The sequence below is a fragment of the Scyliorhinus canicula genome, chromosome 27 (assembly GCF_902713615.1).
Source record: "Scyliorhinus canicula chromosome 27, sScyCan1.1, whole genome shotgun sequence".
In the NCBI taxonomy this organism is placed as follows: Eukaryota; Metazoa; Chordata; class Chondrichthyes; order Carcharhiniformes; family Scyliorhinidae; genus Scyliorhinus; species Scyliorhinus canicula.
This window is the reverse complement of record NC_052172.1, coordinates 370,453-390,940: the sequence shown is the minus strand read 5'-3', so window position 1 is coordinate 390,940 and position 20,488 is coordinate 370,453. Positions and strand designations below refer to the sequence as shown.

Below are 20,488 nucleotides of genomic sequence, written 5' to 3'. Positions count from 1 at the left end.
TAAACATGAAGGTGACATCACATACCTGAAAAGAGGAGGTGCAGATCATAATCCATATTCGCTTACCAAAAACACACTTGTAATAAATTTAAAACGTGACAATTACTTTTCAGAAACCAAAAGACGCAGACAATATATTCATATACTTGTGACAGAAAAGTGCACAATTATTCAATTTTGTCACATCAGAATGGATAGGAGTAGAGAAAACGATGTCTTAATGAATCAGAAATTTAAAAAGATGGAATAGTTTACTTTAATCTTTGCAGGAACTCAAATGAGTCGATAAAACAGAATAAGATACTGAGCTATGAGAGACTGAGGTGAACATCTTAACACATAGAGCCACACTGAAAACTGTGATAGATGCACGATATAACACAATGTTCCAATTCACTGGAATATACAGAGTGAAAACAACACTCACATGGCAGCAGTGGACATTCTCAGTTAATAGCGGGACAGATATACCACATACTGACAGCTTTATGAGTATAAACATGCTTCCATTAATCTATTTAAAGAAATAGAGATTAATATCTACCCTTTGCAGAAACATAAGGTTGCAGCACAAACCCAGAATCTATGTATCAGAAACTCTGGGAAACAGAGTACAATAGACAGTGACATATACAGTCTCGGCTCACTTATGGGAAGTTGGACCTAATACAATTGTAGTTAGAAGAACGACAATCAACTTTCTTAAAAGATATAGGTATCAGAGAGGATGTTGCTGTGAAAATCCTACTTTCCTGCACCGTACCATCTATGACAGATCAAGAAGGGAAACAGTAATGACATACTGTACCGGAGACTGATACATACAGGATAAATACGGCACAGAGATATTTGACAAAGAATGAAGACTGCTGATGAAATGTCAAACTCACACTCACTTTCCGTGGCATCCTCACAATGAGCCATTGTTAGTGTATCGGATCACACCCTAACTTTTGTTAGGACACCGGACGACAAACTGCAAACATTTTTTTTCAATTTGTAAAACTGTGAGGAAAGGAAATTTGTCCCCAGGAGTGATGACACTGACCAATATATTAAAACAAACTTTAATTTAAACACAGAATTAATCACATGAACATTAAAGCACCAGCTTTACAATTAACAGTCAATCCTATACTCTCGCAGATTGTCAGGTAAAGAATCAATTACATATTCACAAAGAAAAAAAAACATATGATAGAGAGAGAGAAATACAGCACAGAACAGCCCCTTTGGCCCAAGATGTTGTGCCGAACTTTTGTCCTAGTTTTATCATGGAAGTTTGGACACCAAGGGCAATTTATCATGGCTAATCCACCCAACCTGCGCATCTTTGGACTGATATTGACAGTTATGTGAGAAATTTCACTCCAGTGCACCTGAGGAAACAAGAATTTGCAGTATGAGTCACATGGTTGCATTGCTTTCAGAGACAGTCTTACAAAGAATCATATCCATATCGAGATTCCAGAAAATGACAGATCCCGACAGGAATGTAGGGGATTATGGATTAGTGCAAAACGCACATTCTGAATCAGAGAATGGTGAATCGAAAACAAAAACCAGAACAATTCATTTGCAGCGAATAATAGATGCAGAATGACTTGGATACTGACATTGTGAAAATGAAAATCGCTTATTGTCACGAGTAGGCTTCAATGAAGTTACTGTGAAAAGCCCCTAGTCGCCACATTCCGGCGCCTGTCCGGGGAGGCTGGTACGGGAATCGAAACGTGCTGCTGGCCTGCTTTAAAAGCCAGCGAATTAGCCTTGTGAGCTAAACCAGCCCCTGTGGCCCAGTGGTGAACCGATACTGGATAAACAAATTTCATATACAGACCACTATTGGTTTTAGTATATATGTTGTTTGAATGTGGGCATTATCAAAAAGTAACTTCCTAATAGCTGTGTTTAAAGTGGCTGTGGACTGCCTTCTTTCACCTTCGTAGCCTGTCTGCCGAAGCTACATCGATAGAACAAGGGCACAACAAAGAACACACCAACAATAAACATGCAAACACACAAAAACCCCACAGTTGCATCCCAGTAACTGATAGGGTAAATAAAACAAACATTCAAAAACAGATGCAGATACTGAGTTATCACAACATCCACATTCCCTGACTGAAATATTCAGAGTAAATTCCACATTCAATTAGCAGAGTAAAGAACAGGCATCAAGTAAACCTCCATTGTGTTGCAGTAACTGACACATGCACAGAACCACCATTCTGACATTGGGAACAGAAAAGTGAAGATTAAAACGCCTTGTTACATAAAGGAAACTGACAGAGACTTAGAATTTACAGTGCCGAAGGAGGCTATTCGGCCCATCGAGTCCGCACCGGCTCCTGTAAAGAACACCCTACCCAAGGTCCACACCTCCACCCTATCCCCATAACCCAGTAACCCTACCCAACATTAAGGGCAATTTTGGACACGAAGGACAATTTAGCATGGCCAATCCCCCTAACCTGCACATCTTTGGACTGTGGGAGGAAACCGTAGCACACAGAGGAAACCCACACACACACGGGGAGGATGTGCAGACTCCGCACAGACAGTGACCGAAGCCGGGAATCGAACCTGAAACCCGGGATTGTAGCTCTCACAATGCTACCGTGCTGCCCTTAATACACATTCACTTCCCGTATTTAACAGGTACAGGAGAAAAACGACTTTCCATCCATGGCAGAACTAACCTGTGGAGAGAAAATAGACAATGAGACAGCTGTACAGCAGAAATTACTGATTCACAAACTGGAAACTGACAGCTCAATAGTAAATGAGCAAAACAAACTCATATGAGACTGTAATGGGTTTGCAGTGATCCCATTCACTGTCCACAAATTACAGATAAAGTGTAAGGTGTTTCCTTCTACATTGGAAATACAGGTAAACCCAAATTCACACATAATAAATTGACAAATTAAAAGTGCAGCCAGCATTTACTACGGTACGAATATGACAAAAATAGAATAAGATAGTCACCAAATAATGGCACGCAAAATAAAATTGACATGAAGCTAGTAGAAATGAAATACTAGATTAATATCTCCAATCACAGATTAGAATGCCGGTTCACCCCGACACTCACACACTGTATCAGAGTGTCAGTAAATTCCATACTCACACACTGCAACAGAGAGTGAGTAAATCCCAGACCCTCACACTGTATCAGAGAGTGCGAAAATCCCACACTCACACACTGTATCAAAGTGAGTAACTGACAAACTTGAACTGGAGACATTCTTTCTGAAATGCATTTGCTGTTTGTCGTAAGGAGGTTACTGATTGGTGGAAAATCCTAAATCTGATTGGTCTGTTCAGATATCCAATAAAATAAACAGAACATAACTGGCTGGTCTCATTTTCACATTGTCCAATCACAATCATTCCTTTCCCCATTCCTCATTAGCATAGATGTGAGGCTCTGTCTATTTAATCAGCGCTCGGAAGGGGTTTGCTTTATTTCTGGGTGAAACTGAAGATGGCTGACGAGAAGAAACCAACATCGAAAGCAGCTGCCAAGAAGGGAGCCAAGAAAGTCATTAAGAAACCGGCAGTAAAGGGCGGCAAGAAGCGGCGAAGGTCGAGGAAGGAGAGTTACTCCATCTACATCTACAAAGTGATGAAGCAGGTTCATCCCGACACCGGCATCTCCTCCAAGGCCATGAGCATCATGAACTCATTCGTCAGCGATATTTTCGAGCGTATCGCGGGTGAGGCTTCCCGCCTGGCCCATTACAACAAGCGCAGCACCATCAGCTCCCGGGAGATCCAGACCGCCGTGCGCCTGCTGCTGCCCGGGGAACTGGCCAAGCACGCCGTGTCGGAAGGGACAAAGGCGGTGACCAAGTACACCAGCTCCAAGTAACACTGCACAATGGACTGAAAACCACCCCAAACACAACGGCTCTTTTAAGAGCCACCCACAACTTCTGTAAAGCAGCCAAACCATCATACATTAAATTATCCGTTTATTTCTATTATGAATATCCAGATCCGTTTAAATAGTGTTTCACTACAACAACATCCTGTATAATGCCGAGTTATCGTCATGTCGATCTTCGTACGTTGTTTATTAAATCCCATCATTTAGTGATGCTCGGTCGCCGCTTCGTATTCGGCTGCTGTGGCTGGATTTGGAGAGAGAACAGAACTCCAATACCTCCCGTAGCATTTGTGTTAAGTCTCCCAAATTACTCCCTTTCCATTTATGTTCATGTTCACACTCAATGATCGAGAGCACCCCGGTGGTGTGGGTAAACTCCATTTCAATACTGACACTAGCTCCAAACTGATCACTCCACTTTTAACACTGAGGAAGCGGCAGCAATCTACAATATGAATAACTGTTATTATATTTGCAGATGGCTGTGAATTAGACACTGTCGGCGGCTGAGAGCGTTTTAAACAAGAGCCAGACTAAACGTGTGGAGTCAGTTCCCCTTCTACAGATCCTAAACGTTTCTCTCCACAGATGATACCAGACACGCTGAGTTGATCCAGCATTTTCTCTTTAATTCACATTTGCTGCATCCGCATTATTTTGGTTTAATTTATTTCGGGTTTGTTGTCAGTTCCAGAGACAAAATCAGAAACTGACAGATAATGGGAAACTAGACGCGGGAAAGAGAGAGAATCCAACAATCTTATACTCAAATTATTTAGTCACATTTTTTATTCAATTTTATCTGTTATATCTTTTCGCGCCCATTTAAGATTTGAAATAAATATTCGGTTGGAATCTGAACATTTGCCGCCCAAACTTTCCGCCCTCAACACCGTGGGTTCTCCTGATTGGTGCTTCAAACAGATATCTGATTGGTCACTTTGTAGCCGGCTCCACAATGTTGTTCAGATAACCAATCAGCAATGTGTGCACCGCCATTCCTCCTGAAGCTATAAGAGAAGTGAATGTGGGCGGTTTCCCTCATTCTGTGTGAAAGTGTTTGTGAGATTGTGACAATGTCTGGAAGAGGAAAGACCAGCGGTAAAGTTCGGGCCAAGGCCAAGTCTCGCTCCTCCCGGGCTGGACTGCAGTTCCCGGTGGGCCGTGTTCACAGGCACCTGAGAAAGGGTAACTATGCCCAGCGTGTGGGTGCCGGAGCCCCGGTCTATCTGGCTGCTGTGCTCGAGTATCTGACCGCTGAAATCCTCGAGCTGGCCGGGAACGCGGCCCGGGACAACAAGAAGACCCGCATCATCCCCAGACACCTGCAGCTGGCCGTCCGCAACGACGAGGAGCTCAACAAGCTGCTGGGAGGGGTGACCATCGCTCAGGGTGGGGTGCTGCCTAATATCCAGGCCGTGCTGCTGCCCAAGAAAGCCAGTGCCAGCTCCGGCAAGAAGTGAAGCGACCATTCTTTAATCTAATAACCCAAAGGCTCTTTTCAGAGCCACTCACTTTATCTGAAAAAGGGTGACCTGTTCTGGATCCGCTTAGTGCCGTGTTTGTGAGAATTTCCCTGAGGCTTCAGGCTGGAATGAGAGCTTTCCCCTGTGTTGTCGGTATTTACCGGAGGGCGGCAGTTTCTAGCGGGCTGACTTTCTGAAACTGTCCATTTTATGTGCAATGGGTTTGCGGGGTTTCAGAATTCATTCCCGCTCTCATTACAATGTCAGTGCTCACTCTGTGCGGTTACAGGGCTGACTGCGGAGAAAGGTTTTGTGTTTCACTCTGCAGCACGTTCATATCGCCGTGAAAAGAGAAATCAAAGACAGGAAACATTTCCTATTATAACGCGACACTTTGCACTCGATGCGTTATTCTGCTGCCATTCTAAGGTCAGTGCTCTCAATGTGAGGGTTTGGGCGGCTCTTAAAAGAGCCTTTGGGTTTTGTTCAAAATGTCAAATGGAGTTTCTCAGCCGCCGAATCCATAGAGCGTGCGGCCCTGGCGTTTGAGAGCGTAAACCACATCCATGGCGGTGACCGTTTTGCGCTTGGCGTGTTCAGTGTAGGTGACGGCGTCCCTGATCACATTCTCCAGGAAAACCTTCAGCACCCCGCGAGTCTCCTCATAGATCAAACCCGAGATGCGCTTGACCCCGCCACGGCGAGCCAGGCGGCGGATTGCTGGTTTGGTGATGCCCTGGATGTTATCACGAAGCACTTTGCGGTGCCGCTTTGCTCCGCCTTTGCCCAGTCCTTTGCCTCCTTTCCCTCTGCCAGACATGATGCTTCTTCAGTCAAATCGCTGCTGAATGAGAGACGAGCTGCTGCACTTTCCTTTATTATACAGCCCGCCCCGACCTGACTGAGAAAGAGAGAGAGGCGGGGAGCAGACTGAGTGACAGGCAGAGCAGTGAAATGTCTTTGATCATCCAGCTCCGCCTCCTGCCTGCTCCAACCCACATTTTATATTCCAAACAGAAGTGAACAGAGCGCGCTTAACAACACGGACAATCTGCAACATGATGGGCTGCACAGTGGTCAGCACTACTGCCTCACAGCGCCAGGGACCCGGGTTCACTCTGACCCTGACATTCTGTGTCTCTGTGGGTTTCCTCACGCAGTAAAGATTCGCAGGTTAGGTGGATTGGCTGTGCTAAATTAACCCTTTGTGTCTAAGGGTGTGGATGATAGATGGAGTTGCGAGGGAGTGGGCCTGAGTAGGGTTGCTCTTTCAGAGAGTCGCTGTGGACTCGATGGACTGAATGGCCTCCTTCTGCACTGTAGAACATAGAACAGTACAGCACAGAACAGGCCCTTCGGCCCTCGATGTTGTGCCGAGCAATGATCACCCTACTCAAACCCATGTATCCACCCTATACCCGTAACCCAACAACCCCCCCTTAACCTTACTTTTTAGGACACTACGGGCAATTTAGCATGGCCAATCCACCTAACCCGCACATCTTTGGACTGTGGGAGGAAACCGGAGCACCCGGAGGAAACCCACGCACACACGGGGAGGACGTGCAGACTCCACACAGACAGTGACCCAGCCGGGAATCGAACCTGGGACCCTGGAGCTGTGAAGCATTTATGCTAACCACCATGCTACCGTGCTGCATAATTACTGTAGTAATTATATGGGAAAGATCTCGGTGTTGCTGGACATGGCGCAGGTCTGGCCCATTCCCCAGTCCTGCGCGCAGCAGTCACCTGAGCCATCATCAAGTTAATTTGTAGATCACAGGGACCCATATACAAAATATACAAACAGAAGGGACAGCATATACAGATCTCTGGATAAGTGAGGGACAAACATACCCAAGGCCGTCCTCACTTTGCTGTCCACCTGTGTGTGTGGCTACATCCAGCTGTGCGTGGGCCCCCAGTACACAAACACCAAGTGTCACTACGTACTGAGGTTCTATCTGTCCCGGGTGTTACGAAGGATGGATCTGGCTTCGTTGCCGCTGGATGCTCTGGTCCTAGGACCATGTCGTAACACCTGTCCCTCAGGGAAACATTTGTTCAGGAAAACAGGTTTGGACACAAGGCAATCAAGCAGTAGTCTGCACGTAATGTCTTCGAGGCCCTTAGGGTAAAGGAGATGGTGGATCATGTCAGATGGTTCCCCTGAGCAGACTGTCAGAGGCATCTGGCAGATCATCTCATCACCAGAACTTTCAAACAAGCAGCAAGACCCAGCTTGGATGGTGGTGAGAAGGGCCCTCCCCGTCATATCCTTCATGCACCCAAAGTCTCAACACCGTCTCACACTGCCCTCAAACTGACTGCTCCATGTGATTACTCACCTCCATGTGGAATGTGCCTTTCCAAAGAAGATCTGAAGAGAGAAAGTTCATGGACATCAACAAGGTTGGTGGAGTGGCAGAGAGTGTTGAGGATTGTTAGAGGATACAGCAGGACATGCATTGGATGGAGATTTGGGCAGAACAATAGCAAATGTAGATTAATCTGGACCAATGGGAGGGAATGCATTTTGGTCGATTTAACATAGAGGGAAAATATATCGTAAATGGCAAAACTGAGGAATGTAGAAAGTCGGAGAGTTCAGATTCGCAGGTCCACAGATCCTTGAAGGTGGCAGCTGAAGTGTACAAGGTAGTCAAGAAAACATACAGAATGCCTGCTTTCGTTGGACGGAGCATCAACTATAAAAACTGACAAGTCATGCTGCAGCTGTATAGAACCTTGGTAAGGACACACTTGGAACATTGTGCACAATTCAGGTTGCCACACTACCAGAAGGATGTGGAGGCTTTGGAGAGGATGCAGTGGAGATTTATCAGGCTGTTGTCTGGTCTGGAGCTATATGGAGAGGCTGAATAGACCAGACTGTTTTCATTAGAAAGACGGAGTTTGAGGTGTGATCTGATAAAGGCTGACAAAATTCTGAGGGGCATGGATGGAGTGATTGGGCAGGCAATCTTTCCCAGGGTGGGGGGGGGGGGTCAGTCACCAGGGGGCATAGATTTAAGGTGCTCAGAGAAAAGCTTACAGAGGATGTGCGAGGCAGGTTTTGTTACTCAGACAGTGTGAAGAGCAAGGACTGCGTTGCCAGGGGAGGTTGTAGAAGCAGATACATTATGGCGGTCAAAAGACATCTTGACAAACACATGGATAGGATGGGTATAGAGGGATACGGCACAAGGAAGTGCTGAGGGTTTTGGCAAAGGTTGGTATCATGACCGGTACAGGTTTGGAGGGCCGAAGGTCCTGCTCCTGTGCTGTATTGTCATTTGTTTGAGAGATGCAGTGGTATTTGTCCAGGTTAATCCCGAGCAGCTCTGTGACACAGGACCCTGTGCTCAACAGTCTATTCCCAGGGACACACGATGCGACAAACATCACCTGCTGCTGGAGGATCATAAAATCTGTGTAAGACTCTCTTTGATCTGCCCGAAACCTGTTGAACTTCCACGATAAAGAATTGTCCTTGACTGAGTGTTGCAGACCGGCACATTCCAATGTCCGGGAAGATATGCTGAGGGACGCACTCAGGTTTGGGGTACCCGGCACCAAGGCTCAATGGGGAAAGGCCACTGTGTAAGTTCTTCCAGCAAATGTACACAGAGGGGCTGGTAAGTGGGTAAAACCCCTGGTCTGTGTAATTAACACTAAAGAGGCGCTGGTAACTGTGTAAAAAAACCCCGGTCTGTGTGATTAGCGTACAACAGGTTTGTTTCAAACACGAGCTTTTGGAGCACTGCTCCTTCCTCAGGTGAATGGAGAGGTATGAACGGGATATGGCGCTCGACTCATCGATCGACAGTTCCAACGCGCCACAGGAAATAAACGCACCGACCTCCTCAGAAGACAAACACGGGACACAACTGACAGAGTACCCTTCATCGTCCAGTACTTTCCTGGGGCGGAGAAACAACGACATCTTCTTCGCAGCCTTCAACACATCATCAATGAAGATGAACATCTTGCCAAGGTCATCTCCACACACCCACTACTTGCCTTCAAACAACCACACAACCTCAAACAAACCATTGTTTGCAGCAAATTACCCAGCCTTCCGAACAGCGACCACGACACCACACAACCCTGCCAGGGCAATCTTTGCAAGACATGCCAGATCATCGACATGGATAGCACCATTACACGTGGTCACACCACCCACCAGGTACGCGGCACATACTCGTGCGACTCAACCAGTGTCATCTACCTCATACGCTGCAGGAAAGGATGTCCCGAAGCGTGGTACATTGGCGAGACCATGCGGACACTATGACAATGAATGAACGGGCAACGTGCGACAATCACCAGGCAGGAATGTTCCCTTCCAGTCAGGGAACACTTCAGCAGTCAAGGGCATTCAGCCTCTGATCTCCGGGTAAGCATTCTCCAAGGCGGTCTTCAGGACTCGCGACAACGTAGAATTGCCGAGCAAAAACTTATAGCTAAGTTCCGCACGCATGAGTGCGGCCTCAACCGGGATCTGGGATTCATGTCGCATTACATTCACCCCCCACCATCTGGCCTGGACTTGCAAAATCCTACCAGCTTTCCTGGCTTGAGACAATTCACACGCCTTTCACCCCCTATTTCTGGATCTGTAATGATTTGATTACCTGCAAATGCTCGCATTCCAAGCATTGTCCAGCATCTCTGACTTTGTCTAGATAAATGTTTCTGGAACATACCTCTCCATTCACCTTAGGAAGGAGCAGTGCTCCGAAAGCTTGTGTTTGAAACAAACCTGTTGGACTTTAACCTGGTGTTATAAGACTTCTTACTGTGCTCACCCCAGTCCAATGACGGCATCTCCACATGTGTGATTAACACAAAAGAGGGGCTGGTAATTATGTGAACCCCCCCCCACCCCAGGTCTGAGTGATTAACACTAAAGAGGGGCTGGTAATTGAGTAAAACCCTGAGGCACAGCGCCAGGGTTTCAGGTTCGATTCCCCGTTGGGTCACTGTCTGTGCAGAGTCTGCAGATTCTCCCCGTGTCTGCGTGGGTTTCCTCCGGGTGTTCTGGTTTCCTCCCAAAGTCCAAAGACGTGCGACGTAGGTGGTTTGGCCATGCTCAATTGCCCCTAGTGCTTAAAACGTTTTGGGAGAGGTAATTGGGTTAAGGGGATAAGTTTGAAGTGAAGGCTTAAGCGTGTCGATGCAGACTCTGTGGGCCAATTGGCCTCCTTCCGCACTGTATGTTCCATGTTAAACATACCGGTCTGCGTGATGAATGAAAATGAAAATCGCTTAACGTCACAAGTCGGCTTCAAATGAAGTCACTGTGAATAGCTCCAGTCACCACATTCCAGCGCCTGTTCGGGAAGGCTGGTACGGGAATTGAACCATGCTGCTGGCCTGCCTTGGTCTGCTTTAAAAGCCAGTTCTTTAGACCTGTGCTAAAGCAGCCCCTGCTTCACACTAAAGAGGGGCTGGTAACTTTGTCCCCGCCCCGAGGTGGTTCACAAGAATGATCCCTGGAATGAAGAACTTGTACGAAGAACGTTTGGGAACTCTGGGTCTATACTCGTTTGAGTTTAGAAGGACGAGGGGGGATCTTTTTGAAACTTACAGGATGCTGCGAGGCCTGGATAGAGAGGACATGGAGAGGGTGTTTCCACTTGTAGGAAAAACTAGAACCAGAGGACACCATCTCAGACTATCAATTTAAAACATAGATGAGGAGGAGGAATCTCTTCAGCCAGAGGGTGGTGAATCTGTGGAGGCCAAATCACTGAGTGTCTTTAAGACCAAGATAACTAGGTTCTTGATTAATAAGGGGCTCAGGGGTAATGGGTAGAAGGCTGGAGAATGGGAATGAGAAAATATTAGCCATGATTGAATGGTGGAGCAGACTCGATGGGCCGTGTGGCCTAATTCAGCTCCTGTGCCTTCTGGTTTCTATGATTAACACTAAAGAGGGGCTGGTAACTGTGTAAACAAACCCGGTCTGTGTGATTAACATGAAAGAGTGGCTGCTAACTGTAAAACCCTCAGATCTGTGTGGTTGAGATTAAAGAGCGGCTGGTAACCTGAGTAAAACCTTCCGGTCTGTGTGATAAACACTAAAGAGGGGCTGGTAACTGTGTAAATTCCCCGGTCTGTATGATTAATACTAAAGAGGGGCTGGTAACCAGGTAAACCCCCTCGGCCTGTGTGATTAACACTGAATGTTTAAAATTATTGAAGCTTCACAGGGTGGAACATGACCAATGTAAATATTTGGAGAAGAATAGTAATGTGAATATTACTGGAATATCACTGGAGTCAGGGAAAGTCCCGGACGATTGGAAGATCGCTGTTGTAACCCCCTTGTTCAAGAAAGGATCAAGACAAAAGATGGAAAATTATAGGCCAATTAGCCTAACCTCGGTTGTTTGTAAAATTCTAGAATCGATCGTTAAGGATGAGATTTCTAAATTCTTGGAAGAGCAGGGTCGGATTAGAACAAGTCAACATGGATTTAGTAAGGGGAGGTCGTGCCTGACAAACCTGTTAGAATTCTTTGAGGAGGTGACAAGTAGGTTAGACCAGGGAAACCCAGTGGACGTGGTCTATCTGGATTTCCAAAAGGCCTTTGATAAGGTGCCACACAGGAGGCTGCTGAGTAAGGTGAGGGCCCATGGTGTTCGAGGTGAGCTACTGGCATGGGTTGAGGATTAGCTGTCTGACAGAAGGCAGAGAGTTGGGATAAAAGGTTCTTTTTCGGAATGGCAGCCGGTGACCAGCGGTGTCCCACAGGGTTCAGTGTTGGGGCCGCAGCTGTTCACCATATATATTAATGATCTGGATGAAGGGACTGGGGGCATTCTAGCGAAGTTTGCCGATGATACGAAGTTAGGTGGTCAGGCAGGTAGTGCTGAGGAAGTGGGGAGGCTGCAGAAGGATCTAGACAGTTTGGGAGAGTGGTGCAGGAAATGGCTGATGCAATTCAACGTGAGAAAATGTGAGGTCTTGCACTTTGGAAAAAAGAATCCAAGCATAGACTACTTTCTAAACGGTGAGAAAATTCATAATGCCAAAGTACAAAGGGATCTGGGAGTGCTAGTCGAGGATACCCTAAAGGTAAACATGCAGGTTGATTCTGTGATTAAGAAAGCGAATGCAATGTTGTCATTTATCTCAAGAGGGTTGGAATATAAAAGCAGCGATGTGCTACTGAGCCTTTATAAGGCTCTGGTTAGGCCCCATTTGGAGTACTGTGTCCAGTTTTGGGCCCCACATCTCAGGAAGGACATACTGGCACTGGAGCGTGTCCAGCGGAGATTCACACGGATGATCCCTGGAATGGCGGGTCTAACATATGATGAACGGCTGAGGATCCTGGGATTGTATTCATTGGAGTTTAGAAGGTTAAGGAGAGATCTAATAGAAACTTACAAGATAATACATGGCTTAGAAAGGGTGGACGCAAAGAAACTGTTTCCGTTAGGCGAGGAGACGAGGACCCGTGGGCACAGCCTTAGAATTAGAGGGGGTAAATTCAGAACAGAAATGCGGAGACATTTCTTCAGCCAGAGAGTGGTGGGCCTGTGGAATTCATTGCCGCGGAGTGCAGTGGAGGCCGGGACGCTAAATGGCTTCAAGGCAGAGATAGATAAATTCTTGATGTCGCGAGGAATTAAGGGCTACGGGGAGAATGCTGGTAGGTGGAGTTGAAATGCCCATCAGCCATGATTGAATGGCGGAGTGGACTCGATGGGCCGAATGTCCTTACTTCCACTTCTATGTCTTATGGTCTTATGGTGTGTAATGTCCTCATTATCCAATTATTCAATTCAAGTAAATCTGGACCTCTGGAGAAAATGTAAATATTATTGTACGATACGATATTATTGTGATGACAATTTGAAATGTTTGACAATGTTTGTTTCAAGGGATTTTAGAAATGATGTATATTTTTGAAAATAAATTGTATGCTTCTGTGAAAAATGTAGCCAGTTGGTGAAATGTTAGTTTGCAGAAAGTGTGAGTTTGAGGGGCTGAATGGCAGTGTAATAACAAACAAGCTGCAGGCAATGGCTGCAAATTGAATATCTCATTGGGACAAACACACAGCTACAAAGGTGATTGGTTGAGCCCTGGGGCGCAGGGCCACTTGCACCCACACACACACAGTCCCCCCCAACACGGGCTCTATCGGAGGTTTTGCTCCAAATGTGATGACAGTGAAATGGGGAATATTCCCATTGATTCTCAATGCGGAATTGCTGCGGGGATCTGCGCATGTCCGGTTTAGCCCCGCCCCCTGCTAGTCGTCACTGAGTAAGAGCGCATGCGCAGCCCCTCCAGCGAGGAAACCGCGTTCTCATTGCAGCAGCCCATCCATTTGGGAGTGTGAGCAAAGAGGCTCAGAGATCATTACTGACTCGGGGGGAGTTCAGGGAGAATCGGGGGCTGTTTGCAAGAGGCGGGAGCCCCATCTTGTTCCGGGACTTGGAGTGAGCGGGGGGAAGGGAGAGCTCTTTCTGGGCCTGGCTTATTGTCTGATTCTGGGGCAGGATTTGCACAGTATTTTCTATTTTTACTGATTATTAATTGAAAGAATTGATTGATCTATCATTGGCCTCATCTGACCCTGATTTACAAGAGATATGTTTTATTCCCCCTAGTTCCACAGATGAAGAGATGAGTTCCAAGATGATGATTCCTCAGCAACATGAATGTGCCGCCGTCTCCTTCTAACTGACAGTAAGTACAATATTAATCCAACATTGCAGAGACACAGACACAACATCAGCTCCACCGTCACAGGGAACAGAAGCAGTCACACTTACATTGAGCTCAACTCCCAGATAAACATGTCCAATCTCATTATCCAATTGAAGAAATTCAAGTAAATCTGGACCTCTGGAGAAAATGTAAATATTATTTACAGATACATGAGAGGACAGGCGGGATAATTTTCCACAATTCACCCCTACTCTCTCATGGAATGTTGGATCAACTTTTGATAACAGTGTTTCATCTGTTAAGTAATCAGTATAGTATTAATTAGGCTATAGATTCAGCAATCAATGTGCAAGGATCCATATGCACTATTTTGTAACTTTCTTCATTTATAATATATCAGAAGCAAAGCACTTGAATATGGCATTAACAGAAAAATTATACATTTAAATAGTTCTACAAAAGGACAATTACCAGATTGTCGACAGGAATAGTGCCGGAAGACTGGAGGATAGCAAATGTTGTCCCCTGGTTCAAGAAGGGGAGTAGAGACAACCCTGGTAATTATAGACCTGTGAGCCTTACTTCAGTTGTGGGTAAAATGTTGGAAAAAGGTTATAAGAGATAGGGTTTATAATCATCTTGAAAAGAACAAGTTGATTAGCGATACTCAACACGGTTTTGTGAAGGGTAGGTCATGCCTCACAAACCTTATTGAGTTTTTTGAGAAGGTGACCAAACAGGTGGATCAGGGTAAAGCTGTTGATGTGGTGTATATGGATTTCAGTAAGGCGTTTGATAAGGTTCCCCACGGTAGGCTATTGCAGAAAATAAGGAAGTATGGAATTGAAGGTGATTTAGCGGTTTGGATCAGTAATTGGCTAGCTGAAAGAAGACAGAGGGTGGTGGTTGATGGCAAATGTTCATCCTGGAGTTCAGTTACTAGTGGTGTACCGCAAGGATCTGTTTTGGGGCCACTGCTGTTTGTCATTTTTATAAATGACCTGGAAGAGGGTGTAGAAGGATGGGTTAGTAAATTTGCAGATGACACGAAGGTCGGTGGAGTTGTGGATAGTGCTGAAGGATGTTATAGGATACAGAGGGACATAGATAAGCTGCAGAGCTGGGCTGAGAGGTGGCAGATGGAGTTTAATGCGGAAAAGTGTGAGGTGGTTCACTTTGGAAGGAGTAACAGGAATGCAGAGTACTGGGCTAATGGCAAGATTCTTGGTAGTGTAGATGAACAGAGAGATCTCGGCATCCAGGTACATAAATCCCTGAAAGTTGCCACCCAGGTTAATAGGGCTGTTAAGAAGGCATATGGTGTGCTAGCCTTTATAAGTAGGGGGATTGAGTTTCGGAACCACAATGTCATGCTGCAGCTGTACATAACTCTGGTGTGGCCGCACCTGGAGTACTGCGTGCAGTTCTGGTCACCACATTATAGGAAGGATGTGGAAGCTTTGGAAAGGGTTCAGAGGAGATTTACTAGGATGTTGCCTGGTATGGAGGGAAGGTCTTACGAGGAAAGGCTCAGGGAATTGAGGTTGTTTTCGTTAGAGAGGAGAAGGCTGAGAGGTGACTTAATAGAGACATATAAGATAGTCAGAGGGTTAGATAGGGTGGACAGTGAGAGTCTTTTTCCTCAGATAGTGATGACCAACACGAGGGGACATAGCTTTAAATTGAGGGGTAGTAGATATAGTAGATATAGGACAGATGTCAGAGGCAGTTTGTTTACTCAGAGAGTAGTAGGGGTGTGGAACGCCCTGCCTGCAACAGTAGCAGACTCGCCAACTTTAAGGGCATTTAAGTGGTCACTGGATAGACATATGGATGAAAATGGAATAGTGTAGGTCAGATCGGCTTCAGATGGTTTCACAGGTCGGCGCAACATCGAGGGCCGAAGGGCCCGTACTGCGCTGTAGTGTTCTATGTTCTATGTAAGGCCATCCTTTCATCTCACAAATTGTGAACCTTTGGTACACGTAACAGGTCGGATAGTACAGCTGATTGAAAAGTGCCGAATTAATCATAAACTTCTACCAAAACACCTCCCAAAACAAAATATTAAATTCCAATCCAAATATCTCTCACAATCTCAGATATAATAGTACAGTGTCATTTTCATGAAACAGACATGGAAATAGATCATTTAACATTTCTAGGTTGTCACTAAAAGTAATAATGGAAGATCAAGACTGAACAGAATGTTCACCATTAACTCACAAAACAGATATTTACAAGTACAGAAAACACAATAAAATCACATATCAGAGAGGTGAATAGATCGAGATTAAATGCAGAATCCCATAACCGGGATAGAGAGCTACAAATGCAAGCATACAGAACAGAGACAGAGAGTTACAGAATGAAATTATTTTTTTCATAACACTTGACCCAAAACAGAGACAGACCGCTACAGTGGAAAACACACTCTCACACATTCAGACACCAACAACTGCACAGGAGGCAGTAAAATATGACATATATCATATACAGACAGTGAAGGTAAAACAGACTCACACATTCTCTCTCACAGTACGCAGTCAATATACATTATCTATCACAGAGAGACAGTGAGGGTAAAACATACACTCACATTTTCTCATGCACATGCTCACTCTTAGTAAGCGCTTAGTAACTTAGTAGTAAGCACTAAATATGAATTTTATATCAAAGTCTGAGGGTGAAACACACTCACTCTCACAGCAATAACTGAGCATTGAGCAGTAAAATATATGTCCTATATAGCACAGAGTAACAGTGAGGTTTATACACACTCACTCACACTCTGTCTCATATACACCCTCTCACAGACACCCAAGCACTGTCTCTCCCACACATACTCACAAATCAATAACTGATCAATAATATATTAATTATGTATCAGAGAGAGACTGTGAGGTTAATACTCACTCACTCACACTCTCTCACACACACACACTCTCCCTCTCTCACACACACACCAGTCACTGAGCAGTAATCAATTAAATATGGTAGATATACCACAGAGATACAGTGAGGGTAAAACATGCACTCACTCTCTCACTCGCACTCTCTCACTCAGACAGTCACACAGCAGTAACTGAGCAGTAAGCTGTAAAATGTGTTATACATCATAGAGAGACAGTGAGGGTAAAACACATACTCACGCCGTCTCTCAAACACTGTCTCACATTTCACTGAGAAGTAAGCAGTAAAATATTTGTTATATATCGCAGAGAAATAGTGAGGGTAAAGCACGCGCAAACACACAGACACACACTCTCTCTCACACACTCTCTCATAGAAACCCTACAGTGCAGAAGGAGGCCATTCAACCCATCGAGTCTGCATTGACCTTTTGAATGAGCATGCTACCCAAGACCAATCTCCCACCTTCTCCTTGTAACCCCACCAAGGGATAGTTGAGCATATCAATTCCACCATTTTTTGGACTGTGGGAGGAAACTGGAGCACCCGGAGGAAACCCTAACAGACACGGGAAGAATGTACAAACTCCGCACAGACTGTCGCCTGAGGTCGGAATCAAACCTGGGTCTCTGGCGCTGTTCCACCCTGCTGCCCATCAGCAGCACATCCACTTTTCACCCTATTGCTCCCACACACACTCACCATCCCTCACACATACTCACAGACTCTCCCTCACACACATGCACTCACTCACTCACTTTCTCTGACACACACACCTCTCACACATTCATACATTCTCTCACACATACTCTCTCACACCAGCAATTGACCCACAAGCAGTAAAATATGTGTACTATGTCACAGAGAGACAGTGAGGATAAAACTTACACTCAATCTCTCTCACACACACTGACACTCACACACACCATTAACTGAGCAGTATGCTGTAAAATGTGTGTCCATATGATAGAGAGAGGGAGGTCAAAAATCTCACTCACACTCCCTCCCTCTCACACACACTATCTCACTCCCACACTCTCCCACACATACACACCATTAACTGAGCAGTAAGCTGTAAAATATTTGTTATATATCACAGAAAAGCACACACTCGCACACTGTCACACACACACTCTTTCTCACACACAGATGTTCCCTCTCTCATACACACTCACAGACTCTCTCTCACACACTCACAGACTCTCTCACACAATCACAGACTCTCTCTCTCTGACACACTCACAGACTCTCTCTCTCTGACACACTCACAGACTCTCTCTCTCTGACACATTCACAGACTCTCTCTCTCTGACACACAGACTCTCTCTCTCACACACACTCACAGACTCTCTCACACACTCACAGACTCTCTCTCTCTGACACACTCACAGACTCTCTCTCTCTGACACACTCACAGACTCTCTCACACACTCACAAACTCCCTCTCACACACTCACAGACTCTCTCTCACACACTCAGACTCTCTCACACAATCACAGACTCTCTCTCTCTGACACACTCTCAGACTCTCTCACACACTCACAGACTCTCTCACACACTCACAGACTCTCTCACACACTCACAGACTCTCTCACACACTCACAGACTCTCTCTCACACACTCACAGACTCTCTCTCACACACTCACAGACTCTCTCTCTCTCTCTCTCACACACACACACTCACAAACTCTCACGTGCACTCAATCACTCTCACTCACATACATTCCAGTCACAGAGCAGTAAGCAGTTAAATATGTGTTATCTATCACAGATACAGTAAGAAGTCTTACAACACCAGGTTAAAGTCCAACAGGTTTGTTTCAAACACGAGCTTTCGGAGCACGGCTCCTTCTTCAGGTGCTCCGAAAGCTCGTGTTTGAAACAAACCTGTTGGACTTTAACCTGGTTTTGTAAGACTTCTTACTGTGCTCACCCCAGTCCAACGCCGGCATCTCCACATCATGGCTATCACAGATACATAGTGAGGGTAAAACTCACACACATACCAGTAAGGGAAAAATATGTGTTATATATCAAAGTGAGACAGTGAGGGAAAATACACACACACTCTCACACATACACAATCTCTCATACACATGCACACACCAGTAACAGAAGCGATCACTAAAATATGTGTTGTATATCAAAGACAGTGAGGGTAAAACTGACAGCCAAACTCACTCACTCACTCTCTAACACATTCAGCCAACAATACCTGAGCAGTAAAATATGTTATCTGTCATAGAAACACTGAGCATAAAACTCATTCACAGACTCTCACTGACCAGTAAATGAGCAGTAAACAGTAAAATATGTGTTCCATATCACAAGAGATATTGAGGGTCAAACGCACACTCATGCACACACCAGTAACTGAGAAGTACAATAATCATTAAATATCAACTTTCTCTCTCTCCTCTCTCTCACTCTCTGTCTAACACACTCCCATTCACTCTCACACACCAGTAACTGAGCAGTAAGCAGTCAAATATGTGATATATATCATGGAGAGACATTAAGGGTAAAACGCGCACACACTCTCTCTCACACGCCAGTAACTGAACAGTAAGAATAAACACACACACACCCACTACTCACTAATATACTCACACACTCTCACTCACAGACCCACACACCAGTAACTGAACAGTAAGCAGTAAAATATTCATTATGTTATCAGTGACAGACAGTGAGGTTAACACACACACATAGAGTCATAGATAGACACTGTGACTCTATCTTATAATAATCTCTATTGTCACAAGCAGGCTTACATTAACACTGCAATGAAGTTCCTGTGAAAATCCCCTAGTCACCACATTCTGGCGCCTGTTTGGGTACAGGGAGGGAGAATTCAGAATGTCCAAATTACCTAACAGCACATCTTTTGGGACTCTCGATCAATGAGTGTGTATAGTAACCTCACTGTCTCTCTGTGATATATAATGAATATTCTTGTGCTTTCTGCTCAGTTACTGATGTACTGATTTTATTCTCTCTCACACACACTTGTACACTATCTCATTCACACACATACCAGTAACTGAGCAGTAAATTATGCATTATACATCGCAGTGAGACAGTGAGGGTAAAACACACTCTCGCCACTCTCACACTTCAGTTATTGAGCAGGAAGTGGAAAAATATGCATCATATATCACAGAGACTGTGATGGTAAAACGCACTCTCTCACACACACACACCAGTAACTGAGCATCAACAGCAAAATATCTGTTATATATCAAAGAGACAATGAGGGTTAAATACACATAAGCTCACTCGCTCACACTCTCACACACACCCACTCTCTCTCATGCACACCCACTCTCTCTCGCGCGCGCCCACTCTCTCTCGCGCGCACCCACTCTCTCTCGCGCGCGCCCACTCTCTCTCGCGCGCGCCCACTCTCTCTCGCGCGCGCCCACTCTCTCTCGCGCGCGCCCACTCTCTCGCGCGCGCGCCCACTCTCTCGCGCGCGCGCCCACTCTCTCTCTCGCGCGCGCCCACTCTCTCTCG

General features: G+C 45.5%; 4 protein-coding genes and 1 long non-coding RNA gene across 15 annotated transcripts in view; 3 read left to right on the top strand and 2 right to left on the bottom strand.

Annotated features, from left to right (window-relative positions):
- Nucleotides 1-20,488, top strand: part of LOC119957747 (late histone H2B.L4-like) — a 39,900-nt gene that overhangs the window by 11,365 nt on the left and 8,047 nt on the right. For 2 of the 11 annotated variants that reach the window (XR_005458904.1, XM_038785837.1), the window contains exons 1-2: nt 13,682-13,896; nt 14,006-14,076. The gene's annotated coding sequence lies outside the window, so the exon portion shown is untranslated. Of the gene's footprint in view, nt 1-13,681; nt 13,897-13,997; nt 14,077-20,488 lie in introns of those variants that run through there. The other 9 variants (XR_005458903.1, XM_038785835.1, XR_005458902.1 and 6 more) reach the window with 6 other exon arrangements.
- LOC119957771 lies at nt 1,052-3,422 on the bottom strand. Its single transcript, XR_005458921.1, has 2 exons — nt 2,587-3,422; nt 1,052-1,379 (listed from the first exon to the last, which is right to left on the bottom strand). It is a non-coding gene; the product is annotated as an uncharacterized LOC119957771 (long non-coding RNA).
- LOC119957742 (late histone H2B.L4-like) lies at nt 3,442-3,986 on the top strand. Its single transcript, XM_038785828.1, has one exon. The coding sequence runs from the start codon at nt 3,491-3,493 to the stop codon at nt 3,875-3,877; it is 387 nt and encodes a 128-aa protein (XP_038641756.1). The 5' UTR covers nt 3,442-3,490; the 3' UTR covers nt 3,878-3,986.
- Nucleotides 4,854-5,373, top strand: LOC119957731 (late histone H2A.L3-like). The gene has a single exon (XM_038785813.1). It carries the CDS (start codon nt 4,921-4,923, stop codon nt 5,356-5,358), a length of 438 nt encoding a protein of 145 aa, XP_038641741.1. The 5' UTR covers nt 4,854-4,920; the 3' UTR covers nt 5,359-5,373.
- Nucleotides 5,813-6,285, bottom strand: LOC119957763 (histone H4). Its single transcript, XM_038785854.1, has one exon. It carries the CDS (start codon nt 6,179-6,181, stop codon nt 5,870-5,872), a length of 312 nt encoding a protein of 103 aa, XP_038641782.1. The 5' UTR covers nt 6,182-6,285; the 3' UTR covers nt 5,813-5,869.

Excerpts from the sequence above, each read along its gene's own strand:
- LOC119957742 (XM_038785828.1), top strand. The coding sequence starts at position 3,491 with ATGGCTGACGAGAAGAAACCAACATCGAAAGCAGCTGCCAAGAAGGGA.
- LOC119957731 (XM_038785813.1), top strand. The coding sequence starts at position 4,921 with ATGTGGGCGGTTTCCCTCATTCTGTGTGAAAGTGTTTGTGAGATTGTG.
- LOC119957763 (XM_038785854.1), bottom strand. The coding sequence starts at position 6,181 with ATGTCTGGCAGAGGGAAAGGAGGCAAAGGACTGGGCAAAGGCGGAGCA.